The sequence below is a fragment of the Caloenas nicobarica genome, chromosome Z (assembly GCF_036013445.1).
Source record: "Caloenas nicobarica isolate bCalNic1 chromosome Z, bCalNic1.hap1, whole genome shotgun sequence".
NCBI classification, from domain to species: domain Eukaryota; kingdom Metazoa; phylum Chordata; class Aves; order Columbiformes; family Columbidae; genus Caloenas; species Caloenas nicobarica.
In genome coordinates, this window is record NC_088284.1 from 77,353,506 (window position 1) to 77,366,915 (window position 13,410).

Sequence of the window (13,410 nt, forward strand, 5' to 3'; positions counted from 1 at the left end):
CGTCCGCCGTCGCATCCGGCGAGGGCCGTGTTGCCGCTGGCGGCGGCCTGCGCGCGGGGTCCGCCATTGCCATGCCGCGGCGGCAGCGGCGGGAGGGCGGCGGCGGCGGGGGGCAGCAGATGGTGCTGAGCAGGTTCTTCGGATCGGCGGGGAGCGGCGGGGAGCAGGGCGCTGCCCGGCAGACGGTGCGCCCGGGATGGCGGCGGTTGGGGCTCAGGGCGCCCGGAGGGCCGGGCCGGGCCGCAGGCGCCGTGCGGGAACCCTGGTGGTGGTGGCCGAGGCCTCTCGGGGCTGCCTGGTTTCCCCGTGTATGATTCACCTCAGGAGGGATGACCAGAGCTGGTCACGGCCCTGCTAAACAAAGGGGTGCTCTGCGGCGGCCCCGCCAGCAGGCAGGGCCTTAAATGTTACTAAGGCTTCCCGCAGCACCTTTGCGTGGTGTAACACTGGGTAGCGATACCTGGTCTTTCAGGCGACAGTCAGGATGTGCCCGTGTTGTAGGAAACGGAGCTTGGCATAGGTACGGTGAGCTTGGCAAAGCCCGCGTGCCTGTCAGTGTGTCAGGCGCTTCGCACCCTTGCAGTAGTGTTGGACCTTCTGGCACAGGTTGTGCCTCCTGGTGTGGTTGAGCATCGTGGGCCTTGAGCAGCTCTTAGTCTGCTGCTGGGTGCAAGGCCAAGAGAGTGTGCAGTGAACAACCAGCCTCTCTATGCCATAGTATCATAGAACGGTTTGGGTTGGAAGGGACCTTCAAATCTCATCCTGTCCCACCCCTGCTATGAGCAGGGACATCTTCACCCAGCTCAGGTTGCTCAGAGCCCCGTCCAGCCTGGCCTGGGATGTCTCCAGGGATGGGGCATCCACCACCTCTCTGGCCAACCTGGGCCAGGGTTTAACCACCTTCATCATAAAAAATTTCTTCCTTATATGTAGCCTGACTCTCCCCTCTTTTAGTTTAAAACCACCACCCCTTGTCACCACAGGGGAAAAATTGCTGTCTCTTAACAATTGGATTTCATTCAAAATTTATCTTTTTCAGTCTCCCTGTAGTTAATGTTTCTAGCCCTTTCTGGCCCTGGAAAGGTGCATGCCTTTTTTCACCTGTGTCTCAAGTTAACCTTTTTTATTCTTTCTGGTCACAATATATTTTGAAAAGTGCCTGCTTTTTTGTCCATGCAGAAAAACTGCTTCGTAATTAGTATTAGTCTGGTGGTATATTATAGTGGACTTGGAAAGGAAACTCTTTGCCACTTGTGTGGGCTGTGCATATGGATATATTATGTACAGGTTACGGGCTTAGTTGCTGAGGGTGGAGTTTCCTCTTAGTTATAGGGAGATTGAACTTCCCCATTAATACATTTAGGCCACCTGAGATTACCATATGAAATGTGGATGCAAGCTGCTAAAAGTACCTGTTGTGTGTTTATCTGTGAAGTGAAATGGTAATGTGTTTATACATTGTTGCAGTTGCAAGTTACTTTATATTTGGTCATATTTCCTGCATTCTGTCAAACAGAATATATCAATGATGAAACAATATACATTGGTGAATTTTCTGTTTATGAAGCATTGTAAGTGCTTATGTCAAAAGCCACATAAGGGAGCAGCAGTCGAAAGTACTGTGTTCTATACAAACCCATGGTGATGCTTGTTAGATGTTTAGAGATAGTTTAGGAAAATCTTTTAAGTCCAGATTAACACTTCCAGAATGGTGTGAAGAAGATAAGTCTTACATCATGAGGATGTAGGCCATAGGAAATAGTGCCTCTCAGAGGCAGATAGCAAGTATCTGTCAAGAAGAGGACTCTGAACTGTAGGAACGAGGATTTGAAGAAGAGATCTGATTCAGACGCAGGGTGGTAGTGTATGGTATGATGGGCAAGTCTGTTAAGTGCTGGTTCAATTCTCTGCCACAGAAGTAGCTCTTAGCTGCCTTTTGAAAACATGGTAGCTGCAGGTGTTTATTTTCTAGTACAACAGACAGCTTATTCACAGAATGCATTATTTATCTTCCTTTTGTAGCCTTGAACATTAGACGAGCTATTTTATAAAAAACAAATGTAGGTAGTTAAAATAGTGATTTCATATGTTGTAAATTAATTTTGCATTATCTCTCTGACATCCTTGGGTCCATTATTGTCTTTCATAGAGGGTGGCAAAGAGAAAAAGTATCTGAACTTGTTTATGTTTCAGGCTTCTGAACTTGGCACGAAAAGGAGAACATCAACTGAAAGCAATGAACCATGTGAAAAGAAGACCAAGGCACGGCAAATTACTCTAGAAGACTTCTATAATCCACTCAAGATTCAGGATACAAGTCAGTTGACTGTAAAGAAGCCTTCAAACATTTATACCAAATAAATAGTTTTTCTTTATCCAATGTAAAAAGATTGTCGGCAGATACTATAGGAACTGTCTCTTGAGCGTAAGATAGATCTCTGAAGAGCTGTTATGAGCATACTAGCTATAATGTTAAAGCACATTTCTGTGGCTCAGAAGCTGGGTATTTGAGCCTTGCTCCAGAATAACTCTGCAAATCCCCTTCAGCTGGCTCAGCTTTAGCAGGTTGTTCAGTCAGTGAAGTTCAAATGCCCAGGCAGAAATGGTACCACTTCCCTTTCTGTGTTGGTTTAACAGTCTGTCTTTTAGACTCAGGCTGAAGCATGACTGACACCTGGCAGCTGTGTGGAGTCTGGCCTGTGACTGAGATACCTAAGGGCTACCTCAAAATAAATAGTTCTAAGGCAGTGCTCTTAGCTGTGAAGTGGTAGCCACTTAATTACATTGAAAATGCCTGTGCTCCATCTGGCTTTGAACAAAGAATTTAGCAAATCAGTGATGCTAGTAGGAAAATCAGTGAATGTAAAGTTCATTATGCTTACACTTCACTGAAAAGAATTAGCCTCTATAATTTTTTTAAGGAGGGAATTATATACACTTTTGTGGGTGTGATGTTTTAAAGTTTCTGTAAGACACTGTCAACTAGCAATGCTATCTGCTTAAAAACTACTGAAAAACATACCACTCGTGTTCCAATATCCTTCGCTGATTTTGGGGCTTTGCAGTTACCAGTCCAGAACATAGTTGTACTTCTTTTCCCATGTATGAAGAAGCGTATGAGTGAGGAGCATTGATTTTTTCCAGGGAAGTTAGCCAAACTGATTACATGCACAATTCTGTCAGTCTAGCAGAAGTACTGCAATGGGAGAAGAGGAGGAGGAATGTAGGAAAGAGAGTGACAGAGCAAAATGGTCGTTGTGTTCTGTGCTTACTGATGTCATTCTAATAGATGTTCTGTTTTAGAAAATAAGTCGCTAATATGTTTTTGTTGTGTACTTTTGCTGAAGAAGAACCTCCGAAGTGTGAAAAGCCCCGTATATGTTTGCAAACTCTAGACAGACTGAGAGAATTCTGCAGTGATTCAGACCAGCAGTGTAACAGAGTCCAGGAGGACAGTTTTCAGAAGAAAGAATGTCTGAGTTTGGAAAAATGTCCCAGTGTTATTGGGAGAAGTTCAGAATTGAAAAACTCTCTTCAGTCTGGGGACACTAGACCAAAGGTGGCTCAGAAGGTACGTAGAGCTTTGGTCCACTGCTGCTCAGATCACTTTTTATGGTTTAAAAAAGTAAGCTTTGGTGCAACATTCCTTTTGTGTTTCTGTGTTCTGTCGTGAAGTTGTGCAGCAATACCCAATAAACCAGTGTTTGTGTATGGATGTTTTCCTGGAACTGTTACCTTAAACTGGGGTGTCTGGGTTGTGTCAACATGAGATAAAAATTAGAATGGTGAAGTGAACAGCTCGTGGCAGGAGATTTCTGTTACGATAAGGGATTGAGATTATGAGGTGTAGTCAGGTGGAGAACACAGAAAACTGATTCCTTTTCTGTCCCTGTTTAAAAAAACCTTGTCTATCTGGAATGTCTTAATTTTTGACGCTTTGTTCATCCAGTTACATTGACACCAGATGCTGCCCCTACTAGTTTAATCTGTAAATCATACTTCAGCATGTCTCACAGATGTTTGAGAACCTATTCTAGATACTGAAATTGTATAATTTATGTGTTTTACACACGCATGTATGTGAAACATGGATGAAGAGTATTTTTTCTTAGTGACTTTCTCTTCAGTAACACTGGAGACAGCATGTACCTGGTATAGGTTGTTTGTTAAAAATGTGTGGTTTACACTAGCTGTTGTTACTGCAGGTTGGATGGAGCTTTGAGCCACTTGGTCTAGTGGATGGTGTCCCTGCCTATGGCAGGAAGGTTGGAACTCCATGATCTTTAAGGTCCCTTCCAACCCAAACCATTTTGTGATTCTGTGAACTGCAGTAGAAGTGCGTGGTTGGTGAGCAAAGGCATGTGCAACTCTCTCCACCAAGCTGTGGACCTAAGATGGTCGTTTCAGCAAAATTCAGGTTTCTGTATCTTTGAACAGATGTGTTTGTTAATCTGTGTAACAGCTAGGGCCATATTTCTACCTTCCTATTTTGAAGTTAGTTTCCAATGAACCAACACCGATGCACTTTTTGTAGCAGTGTTGCCACTGCATATTCATATACTTAGATGCTTGTCACCAAACAGCGCTCAGGTCCAGTCAATCACAGATTGTGAGATTATAACAGCTGTTAAGTCTCCCTTCCTAGATCTTGAGGAAGGTCATCTTAAACCATGTGCAGAGAGCCTCAGCAAGCAAGATGTAATGAAGTAAAAGAGCAATTTTTTCTTAGTATACTCAGTAGATGGTGAGGACTCATGACCCTCCTTGACACAGCTTTACTGTCATCTTTCTGTATAAGACACGTACTGAGTCTGTGCTGGCCAGGCAGTGAGGTGGGGAAGGGCTGGTCTCCCTCCCTTGGAATGACTCATCGTAGATGTTTGTATCTTGCTTTTTTCTTAGAATTATAACATTTTTATGTGAGTAATTTTCTTCTAAATTCCTTGAGCTACTAACTTACAGCCATCTCAACAGTTCGATTTACATGTATGTTTTGGTTTCTTTTCCTTTCTTTTATGACCTTATATCACATGCTTTGTCACAACAGTTTCCTCTGTAACGTGAGACAAGGTCATACCACTGGCCTGGCACAGACCTTGGATCGAAGACTGTTGAATCCTTTGGCAGAGGATTTTGCAGTGGAGAAATCTGAGGTCCTGGGGCCATCTGAGTTCTAGACATGATACAGCTTTGTTTGTGCTGGGCTATGTTGTCTGACTGTCAAAGGGGTCATCCCTTGATCATGTGCAATTCTGGGAATTTTGCAGTTCACTCTTAACAATACAGCTAAGTGTTCTCTTTTTTTCCATTTTTTTCTGACTGCATTGTTTGTACAATCCTGTGACCCCAAGTATATAATTTGTACTATCTCTTTCTTCTGAGTTACCATTCCTTCTAAACAGTCTGTTGATTTTGTTGCTTATAATCTAGATGGGACAGTTGTTAGAAATTTAAGTTTACCAGGTTTATTTGCAGATACAAAAACTCACAACACAACCTGATGAGTCATGCTTTGTATAGTCATAGACTTTAAAAACTTGTGGAGTGTTTTGTCTTTGTGGGGTTTTTTTTAACCAATTTTATCAGTACTTGATATTGTGATATAACTGAGGAGGGGACTTTGATTTAAGTGAAGCGCACCTTGTTCACTGCTCTCCTAAAAGACTGGGTCCATCATCCTGCTTACAATACAGAACAAAAAACAAAGTTGTAGAGCTCAAGTTACTTGGCTAGCATAGACTACATAATGTCATTGTAAGTGATAAACCACTGAGACAGTGGACTCAAAGCTTTAACTGTTAAACAGCGTTTATAAACTAATACAGATTTTCTGTGTTTAAGAATAAATTATTTTGGGAGGTTTGCTGAGTTTATGTAGGAAGGGCAGGCTGGAGAAGAAATATGGTTTTGGTACTTGTAACAGTGAACTGAGACTTGTATTGAATTGGTTTATTTTTTGATTTACTGTGGATTTTTGGGATGTCATTAATCTCTCTGCTCTGCAGTTTCTCATCTGTAAGTTGGAGTGGTAATTCATCCTTATTTTTGTATCTGGCCAGTTTAGACTGCCCGGTCTTCACAACCTGCATGTCTCTTGATACATGTTTTGAGAACTCATGATACAAGAGGGATCTAATTTCAGCTGAGATGTCTAAGGACTGTTATAAACCAAGTCAGTGAATTGATGCAAAATCTTTGCCTTTCATGGCTTTTTAATTCATTTTAATTCCAAAAAAACTGTATTATCTATATCCTACTGTAATAGTGTTGCTGCAGTTCTTGGGGCTATTTACTGCTAGAACAATCTTCAGCTTTATGGTCAATGTGAGTTAAGGTCAGCAGGGACGACTGATTTATTTGATGATGCCTAACTATACTTTTCCATCTTTGATTTACAGGAGGAGTCACGCTGTGATCTTAGTCAGTTTTCTGCATCTCTTAAGTCTTATGAAAATAGTCAAAATACTTCAGATACAAATATTTGTAAGAGAACCAAAAGCATTTACACTCCCCTAGAACTTCAGTTCATGGAAATGAAGAAACAGTATAAAGATGCTGTTTTGTGTGTGGAATGCGGATACAAGTATCGCTTCTTTGGAGAAGATGCAGAGGTAATTTTTACCAGGGTTACAAAAAGATGCTTGCATTATGTTAGTGTCATACTAGGTCTACAGCCACTTCCAGAACGAAGGCTTTTGGGGGGCATGAGTTTTGTGGGTTTTTTTAATACTCGAAATCAAGATAAAAAAATCTCTGCATGCTTAAATTGAAGACTATCCATTACGCACACACTCTTTACCAAAATAGTGTTTATTATTTTGTAATCATATGGTAGTGCTTTTTATCCTACATATTGATAACTTAAGATGTGGTCCTAGAATAATTACTTGTCAGAGTTAAAGCTGAAACATTTTCTAGTGTGAATTCGCTATCATGGCCCAAAACTCTACTAGGAGTATTTCAGTTTGGAAGACAGTGGAACAAGTGGTGTAAAAGTAAATGAATATAGCTGGTATAGCCTGGGTGCCGAAAGCATCTTGGATGCATGTTCAGATGTGACACCTACATGTGCCAGCTCTGTAGGAACTGGAAAGTACTTTGCAACAAGCATAATTTTAAACTGATGGTTCATAAATTTTTCATAATTCCAGGGAGGTGTCACGGCTCCGAGCCTGACAGTATTCAAGAGGTGATTGGACAAGGCCCTCAGAGACATGGTGTGAACTGTGGGGTTGTCATATGCAGGGACAGGAGCTGGACTCGATGATCCATGTGGGTCCCTTCCAACTTGGGACATTCTATGAGTCTATGATTCTACTTCATAGAAAAAGAGTAGCAACATTTGTTAAAATGTTACATTATAATGTATGATTTGTAATTTTTTTTTTTGCCTCTTGGCAAAAAGGTAGGTGTTCATTGACAGGGAAAGTGGTCTTAAACAGGAACTGCAGTCAAACACTGAATTCTGTACCTGGATAGTATATTTCTGGACTGTGAGTTCACCAGCAAACTAGTAGACAAATTACACAGTACAAATTAGATCAGGAGAACTAATTCCTAGTAACTTAGCAACGTTTCTCACCGGTCTCCAGTGTGGAAATGGTGCAGATCAAAGGTTAAATTGGTAGCAATGATTTTGGGACAGAAAAAACTCATTATCCTGTCCCTGCATATGACAACCCCACAGTTCACTCCATGTATCTGAGGACGTTGTCCAGTCTCTTCTTGAACACTGTCAGGCTTGGGGCTGTGACACCTCCCTGGGGAGCCTGTTCTAGTGTCCAGCACCTTCTGGGTGAAGAACCTTTTCCTTATGTCCAACCTGAACCTCCCCTGGCACAACTTCCTGCCATTCCCTCAGGTTCTGTCATTGGTCACCAGAGAGAAGAGCTCAGCGCCTTCCCAATCCTCCTCCCCTTGTGAAGAAGCTGTAGACCACGATGAGGTCTCCCCTCACTCTCCTCTTCCTCAGGCTGAACAAACAAAGTGACTGTAGCTGCTCCTCATACGGCTTCCCCTCCAAACCCTTCACCAACTTTGTAGCCCTCTTCTGGACACTCTTCAGTAGCTTAATATCTTTTTTTATCCTGTGTCCCCAGCCCTGCACACAGTGCTCCAGGTGAGGCCACACCAGCGCAGAGCAGAGCGGGACAATCACTTGCCTGCCCGACTGGCGATGCTGTGCTGGATGCACCCAGGACACGGGTCCCTCTTGGCTGCCAGGGACACTGTTGGCTCATGTTCAACTTGCCATTGACCAGAACCCCCAGATCCTTCTCTGTGGGGCTGCTTTCCAACATCTCGTCCCTCAGTCTGTCTGTACAGCCAAGGTTGCTGTGTCCCAGGTGCAAAATCCAGCACTTGCCATTGTTGAACATCATATGGTTGGTGATTGCCCAGTTCTCCAATTTGTCCAGATCCCTCTGCAGGGCCTCTCTGCCCTCGAGAGTGTTGACAGCTCCTCCCAATTTTGTGTCATCAGCAAACTTTAGTCCTTCAAGTCCCGAGTCTAAGTGATTTATAAAGACATTGAAGAGCGCTGGCACTAAGATGGATCCCTGGAGAACCCACTAGTGACTGGTCGCCAGCCCAACGTGACCCATTTACCAGAAGCCTTTGAGCCTGGCCTGTCAGCCAGTTGCTCACCCACTGCATTGTGTGTTTACCCAGCTGTATGCTGGACGTCTTGTCCAGGAGGAGACTGTGAGAGACAGTATGAAAGGCTTTACTGAAATCCAAAAAGATCACATCATCAGGCTTCCCTTGGTCAGTGAGGTGGGTAACCTTGTCATACAAAGAAATTAAGTTTGTTAAGCAAGACTCTCCCCTCATGAACCCGTGCTGGCTGGGACCAATGACTGCATTATCATTCAGGTGTTTTTCAGAAACTCACAGAATAATCTCCATAATTTTTTCAGGCACAGAAGTGAGACTGACAGGCCTGTATTTAGCTTCCACTGCTGTTTGATACTGATTTTTCAGTTTTTTAATTGATTTGTGAGCTTAATTCCATCCTTATAACCACAACTAAAATAAATCCATTATTTTTGCATGTTTGGTGCTCTGAAAATTATTTGACGGTTTGTTGGGCTGTGTTGCAGTATCCGTGTGTTCTGTGTAGGTGGTTTATGTCACAGTCATAAAGATCAAGGTGTGGCATACAAATCTGATGTGAAGTAGTTGTGCATCAGTAGTATCACAGAGGAGAGCTCCTGAATTGTATTTTGAACTATTGGGTGACTCTTCTTCTACTTTGCAGATTGCAGCTAAAGAACTGAACATTTATTGTCATCAGGATCATAACTTTATGACTGCCAGTATACCGAGTCACAGACTGTTTGTCCATGTGCGGCGACTTGTAGCAAAAGGATATAAGGTTATTACTGGCTTTTATTAAATGATGTTTAAGTACAGAATAGCACTGAAATAACGTGTACTTGTACCTGGGTCTTATTTGAACTGAGAAGTGGGAAACTCATTATCATCTGTTTTTGCAATTAAAATGGCTAACTTTCCTTTCTTTCAATTTCTCTATTCTGGTCTCATGAAATTTAAGTAGATTCAGTCTTCCTCCCTTTTACAGAGAAGTATGTTTGTGTATAATAGAACAGTTCTAGAACAATTCTTTGTCTCAGTTTTTATCAAGCCTTTGCATTAGATAAAGATATATTTAAATATCTGCTCTTCCTTTTATTTATCCTCACATCCTTGTTTTTCTTTTCTCAGCCCATATTTTTTTTCTCTTTTCCTTCCTGTTGTTGATCCCTATAATTCTGTGGCTTTCTGTTGATGCCTTTTTTTTTTTCTGCTTATGAGAAAAGGACTTTTTGAATTTAAAGTGATTACAGTGACCGTTCTCTGCCAAGTGGCAAACTCTAGCTAAATTGTTTCAAAATAGGACAAGAAGTGCAGGGACAGTAGTTGAGGGGGCAGTTAGAAGTGGACAGAGTATAAGGAAAAGCAGTGCTTTATAATTTCATTAGTAGGATTGGTGCTAGCCTCTGCACTTGCTGCTCAACTTTAATGATGCACTTGCTGTTTGCATGTCTTAAAAGATCATCTTTTTTATAAAATTAAAAAAAAATCATTTATTATCAAAGCTGACTCTTTTTTTCCTTGTCTGTATGCCTGTAGGTTGGAGTAATAAAACAAATGGAAACTGCAGCACTGAAGGCTGCTGGAGAAAATAAAAGCTCCGTCTTCAGCCGGAAACTGACTGCTCTCTACACAAAGTCTACGCTTATTGGAGAAGATATCCTTTTCCAAGAAATTTCATTTCACTCTCTGATCTTTGGTGTATGAGAGGCCATAACTGTAGTATAATCACCTAGATGGAACATGAGTAGCTAATGACTGACAGGGAGTGGCAGCAGGAAATAAAGTTTATGTTGTCATAAAGCATCGTGCTGGCTTTATAAAGAATTTAATGTCTTCAAGGCTTTAGGTATGTTGTGAAACAGCGGAGGTTGTGTTTACTGCAGTTGCTTTCTGAAGTCACAGAGTGGACTTCCCAAGTCTCCAGTGTTCTGTAGGTCTTGTCTGCAACTCCGTGTTTTACCAGATTGAGAATGCATAGCATTAGTGATTCAGGAGGGTGTGAAGAAACAAGAATTGACTGTTTGGTATCAACAATTTGCTTTCAGTGACAAGAAGGTAATAAAATCAATGGACTGTTAAAAATCTGGCTGGGTAATTAAGTCCTGACTGTTGTAACAAAGAAAATGCAAAATTGAGGTAGAAATAGCTTTTAACCAGTGAAGTTATTTTCTTAATTGCTTTCCTTCCGGTTTCTGTTTTCCTATCTCCTGCCTTATCTACCTCACAATTTTTTCTTTAATTTCTTAATCTAGATAGCAGGAGCTAGGAACATTATTAGATTAATGCCTTTGAGGTTACACTTACAGAGTAGATCAGGGAAGCAGATAACACAGTCCTGAGATTTTTTTTTTTTTTTAAACTTCTAGTGGACTTACGGTCTCCCTTGTAATAGCTGGAAAACTCCATGAAGTCAGGCTCAGCAGTATGACCTAGCCTGGTGGATAGATATGCAGGAAGTGTTTAATGCAACTAAATTTATCTCCTCCTTAGCTGTAGACTTCTGTTTAAGTCAGGGTATTGCCTGCTTTTCAGTTGCAGCATACCTAGTGCATTTAGGTTTTTTTTCTGGTAGGTGCATGCACTTTGAGGATATGAAATCAAAATGATGAGGTGGGGTAGCCCATGTGCAGAATCAGCTGCTGGTTTAACTTTCGACACAGCTGCTCTTGCCTGAATGGGGAGATCCACAGACATAGTCAAAGGTGGTGTTCACATGAGCTGATGAAATCTGTGCGTCATTTAACTGCCTGTCCTGTATTGACTTCAGTCCTCATGCTGACAGTCATCTAAGGGTCACTAAAATCACAGTAGGAGTCAAGCTAATAAAAATGTAACAGTCTAGAAGGCCCAGTACAAAATCTAGTTGAGAAGGTCTTAGATCTAGGACCTATGAATAATCCACCAAAATCTGTGTACTATTTTTTTTTTTTAACATTCGTTACATGTATACCCTTTGCTGAAGCTAGATGATTCTGTTGATGTTGAAGAGGTAACAGCCGATGTCCCTGATAACTACCTCCTCTGTATCTGTGAAAATGCAGAAAACTTAAAAGACAGGAAGAAAGGTGACGTTCTTATAGGCATTATGGTAAGTTAGTTTCACAGGGGAATCAGTATTTTAAGACTCGTGTTGGGTTTTTTGGGAGGTTGTTTCATTGCTGTGGGTGTTGTGTTGGGTTTTTTTGTTTGTTTTTGAGATGAGTGGTTATCTTCTTAATTAAATGTATGATTCTGTCTGTTCTGTCATTCAGTGTTTGGGTCTTTTTGGTTTTTGGGTTTTTTTTTTTGGTAACACAGTGCAGTTTAGGTAAGATACCATCCATGTGTGAATTGTGATGGCTTTCTGTTTGAAAACCACAGAACAGATCTGGAGTTGATCATTGAATATTCCTGATACTGTTTTTACTGCTGTTTAACTTGAAAACGTATCTGTGTTTTAACCAAATACAGACAAATCTTTAGTTCAGATGCTTTACTATCTTTAAAGTTTAAACATTTATAGGGTCAATATTTTAAAGCTTGCGTGCACTTTTTTCCTTGATAAATACTGTTCTTCAGAGGAACAAAGTGACACTTTTTTACTGTTTACACTTGAGATTTGTATTTTCTTTTATGGTGAAGATTAAAACCAGGATTATTTAACTGGCAAAACACAGTGATAACTAAAGCCCAGTCTGATGGTAATTTAAAAGAGTCTCAATCGTGCTTGTGACAGTGCAGCTGGGAGAGAAAAACAGTGTGTGCTGGGATGGCAATTAGTTTCAAGGCTGAATTGCATGTACTTTCCATGGACTTCCAGTTGTGTAGATTTGTCTAGCAATAAAAGTTGAGCAGTGATGGACTGATGATAACAGGAACATATTTACATTTTTAAGGTATTCTTGTTTACCAAGACAAAATTGTGGTAGTCTTTTGAAGTTATTACCGTATCATAGATTGATCTGCCACTTTCACTAAGCACGTGGGTGCTATAGAATTTTGTGCTGTATAGCATAAATTTACTTTCTGGTTTAATAATTTGAGTCACTGAAACACTCCTTGAAAATGTAAATATTCAATGCATATTTTTTTTATTTGACAGGCAATCCAACCAACTACTGGAGAAGTAATTTTTGACAGTTTTTGGGACAGTGCATCTCGCCTACAGTTAGAGAGTCGGGTTTTGCGCCTGCAACCAGTTGAAATAATACTTCCATCTGGCTTGTCAGCTGAGTCTGAAAAGCTCATCAAGAGTATAACCTCCATGAGGTATGTTCCGTGGGGATTTTGTTGTGTGTTGGGTTTTGTTTTGTTTTGTTTTAAATTACAGCATAGCCATTGATAAAGTTTAGATCCAGAAGAAACGTGGATGTGTATTTCTCTAAAGGTCCATTTCAGAATGGCTGTAGTTTGCTGCTTGGTTGAAAATTCCTCGTATCCCAATGAGTTTTGGGCATTCGTTCTTAAATTTTATTTAGACTAAAATTCATAGCTTCTGTCTCAGGCCTATGAAAGATTTGCGTGCCTAAATATTTGCTGTTTTCATATAGATCATCTTGCTCCCATACTCCGGATCATGTTGAATTTATTTTATTTTATTTATTTATTTATTTTATCAGTATCTGTTGAATTTATTTCAGCGCTCGTGCACTTATCTTAAGGATCTGCACATGGTGTTATGTGGCTGCTTTTCTTGTTTGTCATAGTCTTAAGCTCTGTAAAAGGCATGGAAGTTTTTCTAATAACGTAGGTAGATATAGAAAACCTTTGCAACTGGTATTTCATTCTGTTTGCCCTTTTACTCTATCTTGAACTTGGATATAGGCTTGGAAG

At 41.0% G+C, this 13,410-nt stretch overlaps 1 protein-coding gene across 2 annotated transcripts in view; it reads left to right on the forward strand.

Moving 5' to 3' along the window:
• Positions 1-15: 15 nt before the first annotated feature.
• MSH3 (mutS homolog 3) overlaps positions 16-13,410 on the forward strand; it is a 131,574-nt gene continuing 118,179 nt past the window's right edge. Inside the window, exons 1-8 of one of the 2 annotated variants that reach the window (XM_065655914.1) lie at positions 16-185; positions 2,194-2,317; positions 3,348-3,571; positions 6,399-6,611; positions 9,260-9,376; positions 10,135-10,252; positions 11,541-11,686; positions 12,680-12,846. In XM_065655914.1, the coding sequence (XP_065511986.1) occupies positions 72-185; positions 2,194-2,317; positions 3,348-3,571; positions 6,399-6,611; positions 9,260-9,376; positions 10,135-10,252; positions 11,541-11,686; positions 12,680-12,846 (1,223 nt within the window). In that variant the 5' untranslated portion in view covers positions 16-71. The remainder of the gene's footprint in view (positions 186-2,193; positions 2,318-3,347; positions 3,572-6,398; positions 6,612-9,259; positions 9,377-10,134; positions 10,253-11,540; positions 11,687-12,679; positions 12,847-13,410) is intronic. The other variant, XM_065655915.1, reaches the window with a different exon arrangement.